The sequence below is a fragment of the Anticarsia gemmatalis genome, chromosome 15 (assembly GCF_050436995.1).
Source record: "Anticarsia gemmatalis isolate Benzon Research Colony breed Stoneville strain chromosome 15, ilAntGemm2 primary, whole genome shotgun sequence".
Lineage (NCBI taxonomy): Eukaryota > Metazoa > Arthropoda > Insecta > Lepidoptera > Erebidae > Anticarsia > Anticarsia gemmatalis.
In genome coordinates, this window is record NC_134759.1 from 11,642,802 (window position 1) to 11,663,230 (window position 20,429).

Consider the following 20,429-nt stretch of genomic DNA (forward strand, 5'->3'; position numbering starts at 1 on the left):
TTCAAAAATTTGAATTATTTGAATTCACAATAAAAATACAATATAAAATTGAAGCTGCAGTGTGTCTCATCATTGAAATCAGTTCATCATTATTTCTTTACACATGTCATTCATATAAGGTTGTGATTTTTGTTAAATGGTGTGTATAAATATGACAATGTTATTTATTTCAGACAAAAAAGAAACGACCACAGTGTCGACGACCACAACATCGGCCAACCCAATCAGCAATGACATCATCCCGAAGATCACCGAAGTCGTACAGAACAAGCTGCCGTGGCAACCAATCACTGCGCCGACATTAACAGCTGAGGCACAGACAGAAAGACACGAAATAAAATCAGAAAATCTATCAGTCGATAACAATGTTTATGCACAAAACAACGTAGATAGAGTCACTACAGAGGCAACGACAGAAGCAGAGAAAGATACAGAGACTTCTTGGGTAGCTGTGGGTGTCGACAACGACGATACAACGGACACTAATGATATAGAAAAGGAGACAATTCCGCCGGTTGACGCCACAAAGTCAACTGGTTTTGAATCAATTACGAAATTGCCATCTGACATCACCACACCCCAAGACGAAACCGTCGCGAGCTCTGAACTCAATCAGACTGTAACTGTTCAAAAGCCAGACAAAACTAAATCGACTGAAGATTATGAGATTACTACTATAAGATTCTCTTACGTGCCTACTGAAGAAATGGTTACCGAATCGGAAACTACGGAGACTATTGTACCTAGTACGTGGCATCCGGCCTTCCCAACAAGAACAAGAATAACCACAATACCAGACAGTCCTGTCACTACCTACAGGCCTAAATACCAAACGACAGAGACAGAAGATGAAACAACAACTGTTTTCATAGAAACAACATCTCCTATAGAAGTTTCATCACAAGTCTTAGAGAACATCACTAGGATATTAGCTGAAACGACTGAAACGCCGGTAGAAACGACACAAACACCTACAGAAACTCCTACAACGGTCGAAATTACTACCACACCGGTGACTGAAGAAATAACTACTGAACCGACAACAATGGAAATGACTGTACAGCCTACTACCGAACAAACAATTACTACGACACAGGTACTAACAACTCAAGCTCCTACAACTATCGCCGAAACAGTCGAAGATACAACTACAATAGTAGTGGAAATTCACACAGAAATTAATACAGAACGAGAAAGAATAATTACTTCAACTGAAGCGACAACTACCAGTAAACAGGAGACTGACTGTACTGACGACAATAGCGGGAGCAACGAAGTCACACAAGAGACGTTCAAACCAACAACTACTGAAGCTTTTACTACCACAGAACCTGTGACTACAATACCAGTGACAATTAGAACGACGACTGAAATGCCAAGAACCGAACCACCTACTACCGAAGCGGTTGATGAAACGACAACACAGCGTAGTGCAAGAATTCACGATACAACGGTGCCTGAGACTACGACTGATTCAGAGTATACCACGAGGGCCGGCAATGGATTTGAGACAAGCTATGGTGCGGAAATGACGACAATGACTTCGAAAGTGACGTTAGATGGCGATGATACGGGATCAGGGGCCGGTGTGGCGATAGCTGTGAGCACGATTGGTGTTATTGCACTGATACTCCTTATTGGATTACTGGTAAGTCAATTCCTAATATATTAAACTAAAAATAGCTAACTAGATAAAATGACCTTTATTACAAAAATAGTTTTAAACTGTAAAAGCTAACTTGTACTTAAAAAACACTGCAGTTATTTAAATGTCTCAACCTACACATAAGAACTAAAGAACTCTACAAACCACCTATAAGGACAAAACATCTTAGGCCTTGTTTACTTGAAAAAGAATCAAACCTGTGACACAAAGTGCAGATAGCATTATAAATACCATAACCATGGCCCAAATCGTGGCATCAGAACCTAAAATGCATACACATAAAAACAATCAAATATTTTAAAGCAAATATCATAAAAAATTGTTCCTCAAAAGTTTTTCTTATCTCGGTCTGCTCCGCCAATGTTCGTCTTATTTCGGGTGTGTTCGGCAATATTCGTATGTTGAATGTTCGTACAACATATCCAAAGTAATGAGCATAATATCTATAGGATTAACTCACGATAAATTACGTTCACTACTTTGGAGAACGTTGTAGATTTTATATCTTCATTCAGCAGATGAATCTGAAATAACATTTTATCTATATTAAAAAAAACAAATGTGCATATCTGGGCACTAAGAATCATTAAATATCAACAGATCCGAAACATCAAATAAATAGTGGATTGTTAAATTTTGTTTCCTGTGGGCATTGAACCCACGATCCATTCAGTGTAAGGCCTGAAACCCGTTTCGAAAACTGATGTCAAAAAATAAATTGCAAAATTGGATATATACTCGTATGTATGATGAATTAATGATATTGACCTGGTATTTGCTACTATTATCCCCAAGTAATCAATCCATCTTACCATCACTTAAGGTTTAACTAAACACGTGTATACATATGTTGAATGCATAATAAATATAAAAGTTTCATTGACGTAACAAATTATATGATATTTTTATGTAAAAGGGGAATAACATATTTAATTACCTCGGCTTCACAATGGCACTGGTTTGTTAGGCAGGAACAGCGGGATATCCTGAAATATATTCATTGAGTGACGTTAGTGATTGTACTTTGCAATTATTTATACCTACTTTGAATAATAATATAACATTAACTGACTATCTTCGAAAAAACCTAACGATTAGAATGTTTAAGTCAAAAAAGTATAAAAAAAGATTATGCAATCCCAATCTACATTTGTTTATTTACAGCTCTATTTCAGTTAAGTTTAACATCATTTCGATATCGATCTATCATCAAACCTAATCTTACAGAAAATTTTCCAAATTGCATTGGCTGATTTAGTTCTTATTATATTATCAGGAAAGTAAAGTTAATCCAAAAAACGAAAGAAACGCAAACAAAGTTATTACGATAATATCGGTAATTTGTTTTTAAAATGCTATTTAATGTTCTACAAGTACCAGGATAACATAAAAGCAAAGAACTTTCAAATCGTAACGAGTTAACCGTCAGCTACATAAGCACTTGTAGTAAGATATCCTAATATCTCATCGGAAGTTGTTCTTCGTGGCTGGCGATAAAAATTCCTTGGTTTGCAACTCGACGCGGTCTAATGTGGTCATACGACACCGAGATACGGTTATCGTTTGTAACGAGAATTGGCATACTTGGACGCCCGTTAGATATGTCGGTCACAAGTTTGGAGAACTCTTACCGAGTTATGATGCCCTGGTACTTTTGTGCGATAATATTGTTGCCATGAGGATTTTTTAACTGACGAAAATTTAGGTAATTTCTGTTTTGTACATGACCTGTTACCTGATTTAATTAATACCTACATACTTTGATAATATTTTTAAGCAGTAGGTATACAAATCACTCATAATCTTAAACGATTTTAGGCTTTTTCTGATTGGAAAAAGTTTTAGACTTCACGTCGGAATTAATTGCGTCTCTATACAATACATAACGAATTGGCGGGAAATCAATATAAGAATAATAGAAACAAAGGTATTTTAACAGAAAAGAGTTAATCACATGAGTACCTACCTACCTATTTGCGAAACAGGAAGAGAAAATGGTTTCATGGCATGTTAAATGTAAAGAAATAAAAACGACTAAATAAAAGTCATTGTTCAGTAGTCGTTCCGACTCGTCCCTACTTAGAAATGATAGAAAATTAAGATTTATATCACGCATAAATAATTTGGAACGAGAAAATTACTTTTTTAAAATGAATATAATAATAACGCAAATACTTCTGGAGAAATGCGGTCAACAAAATACTTTCAAAAATATTTAAAATACGATTGTAAAAATAAAATATGAGCATTGCTTATAATATACTAGCTGACCCGCGCAACTTCGCTTGCGTCACATAAGAGAGAATGGGTCAAATTTTTCCCCGTTTTTGTAACATTTTTCACTGGTGCTCTGCTCCTATTGGTAGTAGCGTGATGATATATAGCCTATAACCTTCCTCGATAAATGGACTATCTAACACTGAAAGAATTTTTCAAATCGGACCAGTAGTTCCTGAGATTAGCGCGTTCAAACAAACAAACAAACAAACAATCAAACAAACAAACTCTTCAGCTTTATAATATTAAGTATAGATAACAGTGTTGGAAAAAATCTGCAGAAAGTTAGAAAAAAATAACGAAATCAAAGCTTAGTGAATGTAAGTAATCAATGACTTAAATTAAATACTCAAAATTATTAATACACTAGCTGTCCCGCGCAACTTCGCTTGCGTCACATAAGAAAGAATGGGTCATAATTTCCCCCGTTTTTGTAACATTTTTTACTGGTACTCTGCTCCTATTGGTCGTAGCGTGATGATATATAGCCTATAGCCTTCCTCGATAAATAGGCTATCTAACACTGAAAGATTTTTTCAAATCGGACCAGTAGTTCCCGAGATTAGCGCGTTCAAACAAACAAACAAACTCTTCAGCTTTATAATATTAGTATAGATATGCGTTTCATTGCGTTTTTTATCAATAAATCATTTACAAACAAAAATACGTTATGCTGCTTTGACATTTAATTTAAAGAAAAAATAGACCACCTGGGCCAAAAAGGTCGAAAGACGAAGCTCTAAAGGGACGCCCCTAAATAAATAAATTAAAAATAATGAGCGCACATTTCAGGTTAACATAAAAATGTATCTGATGAATACGCAAATAAATAATTTTCAAATAACAAAAGCACGGGACCCATGTGTAGATTGTGTAGTAGCTAGGGCCTTTTCACAAAAAGGTACCAAATTCAAATCATGACCTTTCCGACAACTATCATCATACTTTTATTACCTTCTTGAACTACCTCTCTCCAAAGCACTAATCGCTGAAAAAAGATAAATAAAACAAAAAAGGCATGCTTACCAAAATCGGCTTCACCCCTTCAATCACACTTATTAAATGAATACTTTAAAAAAAACGACCATCGTTTATTCAAAAATAAATAGCAAAACCTTCTAATTACATATTAAAATACTAGGAAATATATTAAAAAATAAAAAAATATACTAAATGAGAAATAAACTAAGAAAAAAGAGCAAAATAATTGGTAATGTACAAAAGGGTTGTAATAAACGATGTTCGTTTGGGTGCGCACGCGCTGCTTGCCGGGTGATACGTCACTGCGGTGTGTTGCGCGCGCTCCCGCCAACATACGACCGGGATTATTGCGAGCACAGTTGTACGGCTAGCAAAAAAGTACTCGGTGTTTCGCTAATATTTTTCTAAAGACAGTCACTTTTCTTACCGCCGGAAATCCTGAAAAACAATAATATTTAAAGAAATACCATTCTTCTACCAAAATTACATCTGAATCCGAGATCAACGTCACACAATATACAAAGTTCAGGCCAAATTAAATGAATAAACTATTCCGTAATCTTTTAAATCTATGCATGTATGTATCTTAGAGAGTTTATTAAGTAATACTTTATGAACTCTTTAAATCGGATATTACAAAATTTTCCTTTTTCCTAATCAAACGTACCAAAAATAATATTGTTATAAATGGGGGTGTTTATTTTAACCGAGCTTATGTTTTGGTTATTAATTGATATTAACACTCGTAAACACTTACGGTAGAACGTGGTCTAGACGTATTTTTGATGTTGATTGTTTCGAAAAGGTATTTTCCATTACCATAACGTAGGCGTAGTTTCTGCAAACCGTACACATTTAACCTATGTTCCTAGTAAGCTGTAGGTGTCGCCAGTATCGCGGCGCGGAGGATGTTTTTACAATGCAAATTATAAACAAAGCCAGCTTGATGATGGACCTTCGACGCGCGGCTCCATTGTTACGAGCCACGACTTTATATGTTGTTGTAGGTTATGGTGTTAGCTGTGGAAAATTTTACGTGTTATTGAATCGAGAACATATCTTTAGAGTCACGCTTTATTCTAGAAGAGACTAAACACATGATGATGTAGTGAAGGTGACTGGATCAACTGCTAAAACATTTTTGCTTTAGGTCTTCCATAAACACTGTTTTTACTAACTACATTACTTTTAGTCCAGAAAGACATTTATAGGATTTTATATTGTTAAGTAAATAACTAAAGATATTTGTTTGTTCTGATTCGCTTGTTCAAAAATACTGATCAGATCTGGAAAAATATCATATTACCAACTTAGATACTTTTTTCTTTAATTGAACCTAGCAGTTCTGCTTGTCAAAAATACTCACGCAATTCTTAAAAGCCCGATCTTCATTGATTTTTATTTATAGACTTTCAAAATCACAGATATTTTTACCGTACCGTATCGTGTAACAACGAGCACGTACTGAACATAGGGCACCTCATAAATTAAGTTCTCAAGTGGCCGTGGAGCCCTTGAGGCCGCGACTATTTCACGCGACGCGTATGATTGTGTGACCCAACTCGACTTAACTCGAGTGTTACTCACTTAATGCTAGAATTCTTACAAAATTTATCGGGACTTGAATGTTTAAGATTGATGCAAATTTTAAGAGCAACGTGACACTTTATTTGGCATTTAACTGTATTTTTTTATAAGTTCTCACGCTGTGTAGGTGTCGACTTAAATTGACGATTGATTTGATCGATTTAAATTATTTATTACAATTTCTGCAGTTATTGCACAAATATTACAAATGCGAAAATTTGTGAGGGCAAATTTTCAACAATGATTATTAGAATAGATTTTGATGAAATTGAATTTCAGTCTGAGTAGTTTATGCATCCAGCAATACAGCCGGTTGTTAGATGATAATATTAAAATTAATGGCTAGGCATACGATTCATCATAATATGCTCATGTAGCTTATTGGCAAAATTATATTTAAAACATACTTTTTAAATAATGTTTCTACATTTGCATAAGACCAAGCTACTCGTAATAATAGAGTTAATGTAGTATTCTTAAATAGCCTGCCACAGAAATACCTTCCATTCAACTTATAATCCCATACCTAACAGTGGCCCTATTATCGTGGTAGCATAAACAATGACTTATCACCGGACGCTGAGCGAGCGACGCTTACGCCGTGTCATCAATACTACTAGACAAAGCTTAACCATTCATTCATAGAGTTTAGATAAATATACATTGTAATCAATTACGTTATTGGGGTTTTGAAGAAATGGACTGATGATACAGTCCACAGTTGTTAAGACTGACGTCACTGGAGGAAATACGGTCAAATACCAGAGGTAGTCCATTTAGAACATCCGTTCGAATAGCGCCTTGACGAAAAGCACCTAGCCTAGTCCACGAAGGGCACCCATCAATTTAGTAGCATTTGGCAGGTGTTATTCAAACGGGTACCTACTCTAGGTGGACTACCTCAAATGCCACGATTTTTAAAGAATGCCTGTCAGCCTAAGAGTTCTCGAAGTATCCTTACTTAACCTAGTGATTTTAAGATTATGGTGGTTGATTATAATTTTGTTATATGCATCAATAAAATCACGCCTTATTTCCAAAGAGGCAGGCAGATTTGGTTCAGATATTGACGCGTACAAAAAAAATTGCTTAGAACTGAGAATTTTGGCACTTAGTTTAGATTAATGATTTTAAATAAATAAAAGCCTTGAATGTAGGTTACATACGTTTGTTATGACTAAAATATCGTACATGCCTTAATGCACACCTTTAAGTATGCAACCGACTTGAAGGTATCGTATAGCAGGATGTAAGTGATAATCACGAGATAAAAAGGCATTCCAAAATCTGTTGCTACCGTACGTATATGGGAAGAAAGGCAAGACATGAAATTAACCGAAGATCGAGCATCATGGTTATTCCCCGTCAAAAAATTTCGAAATTTAGCTTTAGAATTTTTATAAGTATTTAAGATAGTTACGACTCGCCGCAATATTACGCTCTAGGGCTTGCAGATTCGGTCCCACTTGAAAGAATATTAGTTTAACTACATAATCACGGTAGCCACGCTACTTAAGTCATGGTACCTACGCTACGTAAAATCGCCACAACAAAAAAAAATTGAAATCTGTTACTGGGTTAATGAAGTCAAGTTTAAAAGAATCCTAAGTATAGGTCAAGTCATGATGCCAATTGACATTCTGTATTTTCCCATAATATTCCTATATTTTTAAAAAACAAATATGCCCGGCATTTCCTTCTTAACAAAACCACTAATCTTCTATTTCTTTCCAGCTGGTGGTTCGTCGTCGAGGTCGCCGTGGCGTGTACGCACAACGTTGCACCCCCGTGTCATTGGACGCGTACAGTCTGGACAGCGTCAGTGTGGGACACCGCAAGGGCAACCATCGGCTGAGAGCCAGCAAGAGGAGTTACGGCAACCCGGCTTATGATGATGAAGTAAGGAAGCTTCTACATATATTCAATCATGCCCTTTTTCCATATAGGCAGGCGGAAACCATGTAAAGGCGTTTGCATAATATTTATTTTGTGTTTTTTTTTGCTTGTATTTTAGATACGGAAAGCTTCTTAAGCCACTCGTTTGAAGTGAGCATGTTACATAGGGTAATCATAGTATTGCAATATAAATTATACTGAAAATATGGCTTTATCATACTCAGTTGAGATTGTTATGAAAGCCATGAAAAGTATTTTTTTTAAAAGATCTTAGGGCACGTTTTTTTCATACACTGTTATGGAACACCAAAACGGGTATTTAATATTTGAGATTTTGTAAGAATATTGCCTTTTGTATCATTACCGAAAACAAACAGCATCAAATCTATAGGTGCTATAATCTAATGTGTTATTTGTATTTCTAGGTAACCTCCCACCCCATGCAGTACGCAGCTTTAGCCAACTTTGCCATGGACATAGAGTCCATGAGCGCGGAGTTTGCCGAGATCCCCTCAGTGACGGTCAGGCCTGATGAGGTGCCCCCAGGGTGTGAGGACAAGAACAGATACTCCAACGTACTCCCGCTGCCCGAGACCAGGGTGCCGCTCAAGAGAATAGGCAATGATCCTACTACGGAGTATATTAATGCTAATTTTGTTACGGTAAGAAATATATGATAATAATGAGTTTTTAAGCAGATTAGGTTAAAGTGGTTACAATACAGCAAGTTTGTTGAAAAGCGTTTCCAGTTTTACGCGCTTATGTCTGGCACTTAGAAGAAAGCAAATAGGTTTTGCCATACTCAAAAAATGTTGAGTGTTGTAGGAATGCTTTTTTTTAACTAAAGCAAAGTTAATCATGGAGCTCTTTAACCAAGTTTCTTATAAAAAATTCTATTGATGACCATGGTACAAAGGTTTCACAGAGAATTACTCTTAGGTACTAACCATTTTCTATTCACCCACAGGGTCCAGGCAATATTCGCAACTACTACATCGCGTGCCAGGCGCCGCTCTCCAACACCGTGGTGGACTTCTGGAGAATGATCTGGGAACAGAACTCCAGGCTTGTCGTCATGCTCACCGAGTATATGGAGAATGGAGTTGTAAGTAAAAAGCTATAACGACTGTATAGTACTAATATTTTAGGTTAAAATAATACTGTTTTCATTCGTACGTAAACAAATAACGTCTACCGTAACATTCAAAAATCCCTAAAAAAATTGAGAAAAACAAAAGAAAACATTCGAGAAGGAACTCATTTTTCTAAGGCTTCGGGATTGAAAAAAAATATTATTTCTTGTTATTGTTTGTTAAAAAAAGCTTTTCGTTTATAAAATATTTCAGGAACACGGCTTTACTTGTTACATAACATTTCTAGTGTCACCAAATTATAGTCTTGACTCTTTATTCCTTTTCTTATTTTGCGGATAAATTAAAGTTACAATATTATTGTTATTCGAGCTTTTTGTATATCTATTGTCCAAAATATTTTTAAGTAGACCGAATTCACATAATTATGTCGTAATAAATAACATATCTACTGCTATTTCTCAGGAAAAATGCTACGAGTACCTTCCACCATCAGAAATCTCGGACAACAAACGTACCTTCGGGGAGTTCAAGATCATATTGAAGAAGCGTGAACAGCGAGACAAGTACGCGATCTCCAGTGTCCAACTCATCAACTTGTCCACCAGGACCTGGCGCGAGGTCACTCACCTCTGGTACTTCTGGCCTGCTAAGGGAGTCCCAGATGATTATGACTCTGTTATTGACTTCTTGTGTGAGATGAGGAGTTATATGAAGATCTCGCAGACGGCTAAGGAGTATGATGAAGAAGGTAGGATATTGATGACTTTTTGAATTTATTTGAAGATTTCGTTTTTAGCGTACCTAAATAAGTGTCTTGAACTGTTTTTTTTTATCTAACATAGATATTTGTTCTAAAAGACATGAATTTACAAGATCTTTTTAATACAGATTATGTATTTGTGTGATGTATAGTAGGTAGTGTACCTACAGTAGATTTTACAGACATTATATTGATGTCGAAGATTTCGTCTATTCATATAAGTTCAACGAATTAGTTAAGTAATCTGTTGAATTTGATGACTTCATATACTATTAAATCAAAATTTGATTTATTTATTTTCCTACGCAGCAGAAGATTCTAAAGGAAATCGTAAGAAATTGGAAATTGACAGTGATCCTTTACCACCAGGAGTTGTGCAATACAAATTAAAAAGTATGACGTGTTCAACATTTTGTTATTGTTCTAGATTTTAGAACTAAAGACTTAGAATTCTAGACTAAAATTCTAGACTTTAGAATAAGCGCACATTAGCTCAAATACAGATAGATCGACCACGAAAAAAAATATATTTTTAGATAAACTGTTTTTGTCAATATTGAAGGTACAGTCAGTTACAAAAGGCCAATGGAGCTGACTTCACCTGCTTCCTATTAAAGCCAAGTTCTAGATTGGAATCTAATCGATCTTATTTCTCCAGGTGTAGAAGTAATCTACGGCGACCAGAACCGTTCATCGTTCAGCAATCTATCCAAGCTACGCAGTGATGAAGGTAACTCCGGTAACGGCGTGAACGTGTACTCTCCAGCCAGGGCGGAGGAACAGATGCGAAGAGTAGCGCCTAACAACGGCACGCTTGGACGAATGAAGGCGGCGTCTGAAGTTGAGGGTGAGTAGATTGCTCTTAGTTTTTTGGTAGGCGTTTTGATTTATTTTAATTTTCTGTTCAGTCGGCAAGGGTAAAATGTTTTAGATGATTTGATGTTTAAGCACATAAATTTAATTTTATTTAATTGATTTATTGATGTTTTAGCTTTCAGTTCGTAAGTATTAGATATTTTCAAAGATGTAGTGTTATTACTTTTAGGTAGGCGTTAAGCATTTCGCTCGGCCAATAGATTATCTTAATAAACTGTACTTATTTATTTCTTTTTTATATTATGTCGTGTACCTAAATTAAATCAAATGAGATCCTTTTCATACTCGTCTAGGGCATAATCGGCTTCCTTCGGAGACTGTATTGAAGAAATAAACAGATTACTGACACACAACGAGTATTACAGATAGTAATTTTTTTAGTGTTAATAATTATCATTGTTCTTTAAGCTCCCTAATGTACTAGAGGGGCTCAGTGTTAACCCTGAACTGACGAGTGGTCCTCCGCCAGGCATCCGTCCGTGCGTGGTTGTGTGCGCGTCGGGCGCGGGGCGCTCGGCGGCGCTGCTGGCGCTGGACATCAGCGCGCGCGCGCTGCCGGGCGCCGCCGACGTGCCGCGCGTCGTGCGCCACCTGCGCGCGCAGCGACCGCACTCGCTCTCCAACAGGCACCACTACATCTTCGTCTATAAGGTCTGTACGCTTCACCTCGCAATTTTATCCTATGGTTAATGCCTTGATATTCAAAACCGAGTTTCAAAGTTGTTCGAGCCGCTCGAGAGCCCTTTGACGTATTTTTACGTGCTGCCCGAAGCGCAGATACGCTCAGTTTAAATACGACTCTGCGGTCACCGATAGTAACTTAATCCAAAAATCGTTTACCGACCGATAAAAACAATTAACACGATAGATGAATAATCTGACTAAATATATTTCATTTCAGGTGCTCAGTGAATACGGCAACAAAATGCTAGGCGGAGGAGTGGACACCATATGAAAGTAGACCGTCTCATAGGTAAGAACCTTATCCCGAACCATGACAACGCCGGCGTACACTTATCCCATCGTGTAGAGCCGGCTTTAGATTAAAACAAAAATACTATTTGGAACATACCAAAGCGTAAGTTACGAGATCTCTTGAAAATTTGATCGCTCAAAAATAATGAAAGAAACATATTTTTATTATTTTATTTTTAATAACTATAAAGACATTATAGATTTTTATTATCGATTATATTCTGTGACGAAAATGGTGACGTTGCATAATTTAACGAAACTTGTACATAAGATTATATTTAAGTTTTATTATTTTTTTGTTCGAACAATTTATTTTTTATTTATTTTTAGGGGATCATTCCGCTAGTCTATCGATGTTTCGGTTTTCCTAGATAATGTTTAAGCATAATTTCAATCACAATAAATAATATCTACTTTAGGCGTCGTTTGTTGAGTTTTGCTGTGATTTCTACTAACTTTTAGTTTAGCACTAATACTAATATTACCATAACTAGATGTATTTATGATAATTTAGATTATTCTATAGATGAGAGCAATGATAACTTTAAAACAACATAATCATAAAAAATAAAAAGTACATAAAATCATAAAAATATAATAGCACTAACGGAGAAAGAAAACACTTTCATTAAAATATGCAAAGCAGTTTTTTTTCTGAAAGACCAGTGTAAGAAAATGTAAAAAAATACGAAAATATTAAAAGTCTAAAGAAAACCTCAAAATATCTTGATTTTGTTGCGCAAAGTTATTATTGCACTATTACGAATAAAAATACTCTGTGCTACTTTTAAAAGTTAATGTAAAAAACCGGTGTTGATATTTTATTTATATTCCTTTATCTGTTTACACTTATTGTTAAATTGTTGTTTTATATTATTTAAGTGCGTTACATATTTTGAAAATGCCTCCATAAAAAAACCACGGCTTAAAAATATATCTTCAAAAAATGATCTGAATTTAGTAAATAGTAAAATTTTGTTTGTATCTTTACCCGACTGCGCGCCGCAAGGGAGGGTATTTTTTTGTTCAGTGAAAAGGGGGCTTTAGATAATTATATTTTGTTATATAAAAAGTCAAAGCATTTAAATAATTAGTAAAAATGCACTGTTTATCCCACACGTTTTTAGTTATTAAGTATTAGTTATATTTAGGCTATGTATTATAATAATAAACTATATTATTGACCAAAAAACTATATATTACATAATTATATACGTCCTACAATTTATATTAAGGTCTGTATTCAAATTAAATAAATTTATTGTAATAATATTTTGGGTTTTATTTAAATAAAAAATTGTAAGCACAAGAAAATAACATCCTGCGAAAAAAATGCTTGAATGACTGATATTTTGCCGTAAGATTACGTATATCATTATTAACGAAAAATAACTAACTCGGTTATATTGGAAAGTAAAAACAAGCCTTTTATATCAAACTATGAATACTCATAACTCTTTCAACCGAACCATAATCATCACTTTCAGCTTCTTTCTTCATAACATCCACATAATTGAGACTCTGATCATCAAATTCAATGTCTCTTTCAAATATTTCTTCTCCAAGTATTTCTCTACCTTCATTCAATTCTTCTAGGACTTCAGTCACGTCACCTTGGTTATCTTCGGATAAATATTGTTCTACAAGTACAACACTTTCAGAATAGCTTGTTTTATCTGTAGCAGTCACATCATGTGTTAAATTACTATGTGTTTCATCCATCGGTTCTTCATATAGCTCTTCGGTTACAGTGATATCATTAATCAATTCCTCATTTATGTCTTCATTAAACAATTCATCATTAATAGAATTCTCGTGAAGGGACTCTCTTATTACTGGTTCTTCGGTAACGGATTCTTCATATACATCTTCATGTATCAATTCATGTTCTTGTTCAATTTCTGCCCGATGAAACGATTCCTCTTCAGAACGTTCTCCAAAATTAATTGGCATATCTTTAGTCATTTGTGCTATTTCTTCATCAGCTATGATTGATAGATGTGGCTCTTGCGCTGTATAGTCGATGTGGGAATGTTCTCTTTCTGCGATTTCCTCGATTTCGTGAACGGAGTACGGTTTGAGGCGAGGCAAGTGACAGAATGAACCGGCGAGTGATGTACACGACACTGTCCCCAATCCTGTAGAAAAGTACTTTTACTATTATTGAATAGAATGAGAAACCTGTCAATTTTGTAACTAATTAATCACAAAAGTGAAGAGTTTATCACGAGGACAGAGAGTAGAACAAGTGTGAGAGTTTGGTAACAATATGTACAATAAATTACAATAATTTGCTAAATTGTTCAATACATTTCTACTTATTCTAGTATTATAGGTAATATTAAAGTAAATTGTTATTACTTACTGGTCCTCAGCATACTCGAAGTCATTGCGATCTTTAAAACAGAAAGACACGTTATTCGGCAATATTCATTTAGTATCAACAGATGAACTTTCAATGCAACCTAGTCTTACCTCCTCATCCGAGAAACTGGACTGCTCTGTAGCAACTTTACTCTTATTTGAATCAGGTTCTTTCAGAGTAACTGATTTCTTTGATTTCCGCCGTTGATCATCTTTCGAACCGTCACTGCGTCTCACGCCAAATGATCGGTAAGATGCCTGCAAAGGTTAATCATATACTAATCATAAACTATAAATCGACGGTCCCTACGTACAATAACCTAATTGCAAAACGCAAATTTTACAGGAGAGCGGTTTGAAGTTTCAAACACTTGTATCTCAAGTTCTATCAATCGCAGAGCTATGAAATTTTGCACGAAGTCTTTATTTGTTGTCTTTTATGAGAAAATAAAATAAAAACGTTTAAATATATTCTCTTTATGTTCCATTGGTCACAACCGTCGTTTTAGATCGGAAACATTCCGACTAGCATTTACCTAAGTGGTACTTACTGATCTTTACATGGGGGATTGAACAACAATCTAAATTGTAACTGCCTTTTACTACATTTTACGTTGAGTATAATATTGAATTACGGTGTTTTCATACTGGAAGCCATGAGGTAGGGGCTGATAATAAAATAAAAAGAAATATTTTATAAACTTTTTTTATTAAATTCACAATAGGCAACCCTTTTCTTCATCATAAAGATAAAATATTACATAGTAATAATATTGAGCAATCATAATTAGGTACTTGTTGAATATGGTTGCTCGAGAAAAATGTTTCAAGTATACATCAACACTTCCAAAGAAGGATGATGAAGCGGAGATCGAGAAGGATCAAGAAGCATACACGTTAATATGCCTTTACTTAGAATCTCATCTGTATCCGTATGTTCAAAATCTTACTTACAAGACAAGACAAGGGAAAAAATAAGCGCATAACTCTGATGAATTGTCTTTTGGATGAGAAGCTGGAAAACCACCGATCTGCTGTCATGAGTCACGCTCAAAAGCGTAAAGAAATCAATCAAAGTTTCGATGACGATTTGGTTGCCGTGGTACTTTTGCGAGGTATACCTGATGTTTACCGACCATTACGGATGGCACTAGAGCATTCTGGAATGAAGATTACTTCTCAAAATGTTCGGCAAAAGCTTCTACAAGAAGATAGCGCTCAGAGCTCTTCAAATGAATCCTCGTCGAACTTGGCTTTAGTAGTGAAGAAACAAAACAAAACAAACAACTGCTTTTAATGTGGAAAGAAAGGTCATAAGAAGTCCGATTGCCCGATGCTGGACAAGGATGTGGTGCACGCTTACCAACGGTTTCCTCGAAGTCGAAGAAAGTTGCGTTATGCTGTTCAAGTGTTCACTGTCGGTGCACACATCCTTCAGCCCCGCGACATTTTATCTCGATAGTGGAGCCTCGACACACATGAGTTTTCAGAAGCAGTGGTTTAGAGACTTTAAGGTTACTGATAAGAATGTTGTGACGTGTGCAAATGATGATAGAATGTCAAGTGAAGGCAAAGGTGATATTTTATTTAATGTGAAAGGAGTTTTGTTAACTGTAAAAGATTGTTCCTTTGTGCCTGGCTTGAAAGTTAATCTTTTGTCAGTATCTAAGTTGGTACAGAATGGATGGGGAGTTATTTTTGATTCTAATGGCTGTAGGATGTTTCACCAATCGATAAGCGAGATAACGAGTAAACTTGTGGTTACTGCTAGTGAAGTCTCAGGTTGTTGTTTTGCTATTGTAGATGGTGCTTTGGCTACGGTTCTAGTTGAAGACTCGTTGGCACTTTGGCATCGTAGATTAGGGCATGTTAACTTGAATGATTTACGGAAGTTGCCTAACATCGAGGTTGGAGGTAAAAGTGTAATGGAACCTTGTGCTGCTTGTATAAGAGGTAAGGCACATAGATTACCTTTTTCAAAGGGTGAAGCAAGGCGAGCGAAAGACAAACTCAGTTTATTACATGCTGATTTGTGTGGTCCCATGTCGGAAAGTTCTTATGGTGGAGCTCGTAACATGTTCGTAATAGTAGACGATTTCACTAGTAAATTTCTTTCTCAGGGAGAAGTCTCAAGCTTTGAACTTTTTCAAAGACTTCGTGAGGCATGTGGAGAACGAAACACGTCTGACAGACCCAGACAGTATTGAAGATGCGGAGGAGAGCTCAGACTCAGCAGATGTGGATACAGATCCTTGTGTTGAATCTGTGGAGCCTGTGAATTCAAGTGAATCTGATGCTGAACATTGTGATACAAGAGTCAGAACAGTAAGTGTGAATATCGAGGAAGAGCCTAGGTATCCTTTGAGGAATAGGCTTCGTAGCGTACAAAGTGGACTATATTGCTACAACAGTACATGCAAGTTAGAGGAAGAACCACGTTCGTACAAAGAAGTCCTTCGAAGACCTGATAGCCATGAGTGGATAGCAGCGATGAAGCGGGAGTTGGAGTCCATGAAGGAACACGATGTTCGGAAGGTGATTGAGAAACCCCCTGGAGCCAAAGAGAAGACGTCGGTTATGGCGATTCCAATATTTCTACTATACTTGAATCTGACAGTATTTTATCACCGAGCAAATTTGAAGCTAATGGAGCCGAGGGTGGCGTAGGACTCATTTTTGCATGGATTTGAGCCAGATCTTAGTGTTCATGTTTTGATGCTAGCGAAAATGGACCCGAAAAAAATTACAAAAAACAACGTAAAATAACAGAAATGGTAATTACTTACATTTTAAATTAAATATTCCCGATGTAAAATAACTTAAGTGGCAGTTACTTAAAACAGTAGTATATGTTCTCCCACGTAAAAACACTTATGTAACACTTAAGACTTTTTGATTCAAAACATTCCCAAGTAAAATAAAGTCACTACCAAAAGCGACTAATTACGTCGGAATTGAATAAAGCTTGTTTAGATTACCAAAAAAGTAATTTAAGTTGATAATGTAATTAAAAATATTTTTTTACTGACTAATAATTAAAGTTAAAGAAGGTACAATAAAATAAAACGTCAAATTCAACTTACCTGATGATATTTTGATGGTTTTACCTTTATATTTTACATTTTTCATTTTCTTTTTTGCGCGAGCGCAATAAGCCCGCATGTGGGAGTTACGGGGGAGGCGCGCGGGGGTGTTGTTGACTTGCCAATGTAAAATGTCTTAACTCTCACTAGTGACATTTTACATTGGAAGTGTTGTAGTTCTGGGGTTTGTCGAGTGTTGATTTAGGGTAGAATTAAAGCATTTTTACTAATTTTTCTTTAATCAATCCAAAGTATATGACAACCGGAAGGTCACGGAAACAAAAAAAGCAAATCCCGTAAGTACCACTTGAGGGAATGTACGTAGGGACCGTCGAAATATCATAAGCATAAACTAACTTTACTGAAAGCATTACAAAACATCAACTAAAGGATCATTTGCCTAACACGGTACCTAATTATATGTCGGTATTCTACCCACAAAAAGAGAAAAATAAATAATATATGAGTTGTAGAAGAAGTGTGAACGAGGGAGAGGTAAGTCGATGTTTTTATTATGTCATTGTAAAGGTGTAGTAAACATTTTGACGATGCATTGTTTAGTATTGTATATAGTCCATTGAAATGTTACATGAACTTTGTATTTTTTAGACGACTCATTTTATTTTTAGAGCATTTTTGGGGGGTCATGATAGATCCCATAGTTTCCGAGATATCGCGTAAAAAGCGGCTTCACTCCTTTTCTAAGTTGCCGCCTGGGGGACAACGGTGGCGACCCCACAAACTTGAGGTTATGCTATTACCTCCTAAACATGTCCCAAATATAAAAATTTCGTCCTCTAAAAATGCAATATTTGGTCCTTAAATTGTAACATTTCAATGGACTAATATTATTTTGTACCTGTATTTTCTCAGCCATCTGTTCGTACAATATTTCCGGTGGTCTCACACTTCGGTACAGCTTCAAAGTATGGGATGCTGCTCTCTTGACCTCGTCATCTTCTTCACTGTCTGACGACTCCTGTAATCAATATTACTCTATAAATTACGAAATTTGAGCAAAGAGAGTAGATTGCCGGTTGCTTTTCGCATCTTATTTCGGATTCAATTCGCCATCTCTCATAATATATTTTTAAGTGGCATTTGGATGCAACAGATCTGAAACCCTCTTTTTAAAATTATAAGTAATTATTTAAGGTTTCACTTAAGTTATCTTTTTAAGGATTATATTAAGTTCCTGCACTAAGCTCGCAGCTTGTGTCGCAAGGGCCAAGATGTCGAGGAACTAAATGAACGGCAATATATTCTTTAGTTTTTGGAGTTTCCAATCATAGAATAAATAATATGTTTACTACATACATCAATTTAACCAAGTTTAATAAAATACTAGCCCGCTCGCGACTTCGCCTACGTAAAAAAATAACACACATACTCTTCACAAACTTTCGCATTTACAATATAAGTAATGACTTGTATACCTCATATTTAGTGATGTTATGAGCCTGATGCTGTAGATAAGCATCACGTATAGCGTTCACCACTGGCGGTAGCATGCTGTCGTCTATGTAGGTTTTCTTCGTAAGGGTTGAGAGAAGAGTGCCTTCATTGACTAGAACAGAATCAGTCGCTTTAGTAATTAAGTCAATTCTTTGTTATGTATCTTTGTACTGCATGTATTATATCATTTCTTTCTTTTCTTTGCACAACCAGACACAAAACAATTATTTGTAGATTGCACAAATAATTTTTCCTTGTGGGAATCGAACCCACGACCTCCCGACGCAATGATAGAGGCGTGGTGACCATAACCACTGCGCCACGGAGGCAGACATAATATCCGATCACGAGATTTAGGTTCGCTTCCCGGGTCAGGCGTTTTGTGAATTTCTGTTCGAACAATCGGAATAATCTAAATTTTACGGCAATAGGCTCATCCTAGTTGGAAAAATATAGTAATCGTCGAAAAGTGGCTATATTTCATTAACTGCCTACACCTGCAGGTACTACAAAAGCAACGAAAGACTTACTAATCTCCTTGCTAAAATATTTCATAATAACTTTAAAGGCATCTTCAGCGTCTTCCTCATCGAGGCCAATATCTCTGAGTTCGCACATCAATTCCTTGCGACAATCACATTCGCACACGTGGCTCAGTACATAGGCAGCAACGGATAGGTTGTCTCGCGATACTAACAGCGCTGAGAGGTAGCCCGCGATGAACCCGTAGAGATCTGCAGGCTGAGCTCTAAGAACCTAAAACAGAATTTTAATACGAAAGTTACACGTTTAAATAATTTGCAATAGACCGCACCTATTTAGACAAATATGTGTTGAATGAAAATGGCAAATTAAATGGCGTAAAATAATATACTTACCTCTGTTAGTAAACAGTGCTAACATTTGATGGAAGAGCTGGAAATTCATACTTTTATTTTTGTTTTTTCGTCTGTCATTCTGTCTGTTTGTCTGCTATGTTACGTATATTACGGCTAAACCGTTGAACCGTTTTTAATATAAAATAGTACTAATGTAAAAAATATCCTGAACGCTTTTTAAATAAGGAATGAAACTTTGTACGATTGTACTTACTTCTCTGGAAATGTCATTCATCAACTCCTTCAAACCCTGGGGTAAGCTGAGCTTGCAATGTTCTAATATCTGAGGACGTACTGCGTGCTCCATGTCGTCGTTTATCACTGCATTTGTTGATAAGTATTGGCATTATAACACGTAGTCTAGGCAGCCATGAAAATAGGTAATCAATTTGAATAATGTTGAAGATTTTATGATGAAAATATAAAATAGGTTGAACTAGTAACGTCGATAAGTGTGCCAGCTACTTTAGTAAAAAACTATATCTCGATGATTTATTAGATACGACGATAGACGATAACAAATTGAAAAAAAAACGG

At 35.9% G+C, this 20,429-nt stretch overlaps 2 protein-coding genes across 2 annotated transcripts in view; one reads left to right on the forward strand and one right to left on the reverse strand.

Annotated features, from left to right (window-relative positions):
• LOC142979011 (uncharacterized) overlaps positions 1 to 13,384 on the forward strand; it is a 75,315-nt gene extending 61,931 nt beyond the window's left edge. The window contains exons 5-12 of the mRNA XM_076123739.1: positions 174 to 1,648; positions 8,246 to 8,410; positions 8,833 to 9,069; positions 9,375 to 9,512; positions 9,964 to 10,249; positions 10,920 to 11,108; positions 11,607 to 11,788; positions 12,039 to 13,384. Of these exons, the coding sequence (XP_075979854.1) occupies positions 174 to 1,648; positions 8,246 to 8,410; positions 8,833 to 9,069; positions 9,375 to 9,512; positions 9,964 to 10,249; positions 10,920 to 11,108; positions 11,607 to 11,788; positions 12,039 to 12,092 (2,726 nt within the window). The 3' untranslated portion in view covers positions 12,093 to 13,384. The remainder of the gene's footprint in view (positions 1 to 173; positions 1,649 to 8,245; positions 8,411 to 8,832; positions 9,070 to 9,374; positions 9,513 to 9,963; positions 10,250 to 10,919; positions 11,109 to 11,606; positions 11,789 to 12,038) is intronic.
• A 124-nt stretch (positions 13,385 to 13,508) lies between these two features.
• Positions 13,509 to 20,225, reverse strand: LOC142979012 (uncharacterized). Its single transcript, XM_076123740.1, has 7 exons — positions 20,107 to 20,225; positions 19,545 to 19,770; positions 18,996 to 19,126; positions 18,419 to 18,538; positions 14,588 to 14,734; positions 14,478 to 14,508; positions 13,509 to 14,250 (listed from the first exon to the last, which is right to left on the reverse strand). Exons 1-7 carry the CDS (start codon positions 20,197 to 20,199, stop codon positions 13,541 to 13,543), a joined length of 1,458 nt encoding a protein of 485 aa, XP_075979855.1. The 5' UTR covers positions 20,200 to 20,225; the 3' UTR covers positions 13,509 to 13,540.
• Between the last annotated feature and the right edge of the window lie 204 nt (positions 20,226 to 20,429).

Excerpts from the sequence above, each read along its gene's own strand:
- LOC142979012 (XM_076123740.1), bottom strand. The coding sequence starts at position 20,199 with ATGGAGCACGCAGTACGTCCTCAGATATTAGAACATTGCAAGCTCAGC. Across the intron at positions 14,735-18,418 it reads AGATGGCTGAGAAAATACAG|GCATCTTACCGATCATTTGG; the intron begins GTACAAAATAAT and ends TAACCTTTGCAG. Across the intron at positions 14,509-14,587 it reads CCAGTTTCTCGGATGAGGAG|ATCGCAATGACTTCGAGTAT; the intron begins GTAAGACTAGGT and ends TCTGTTTTAAAG.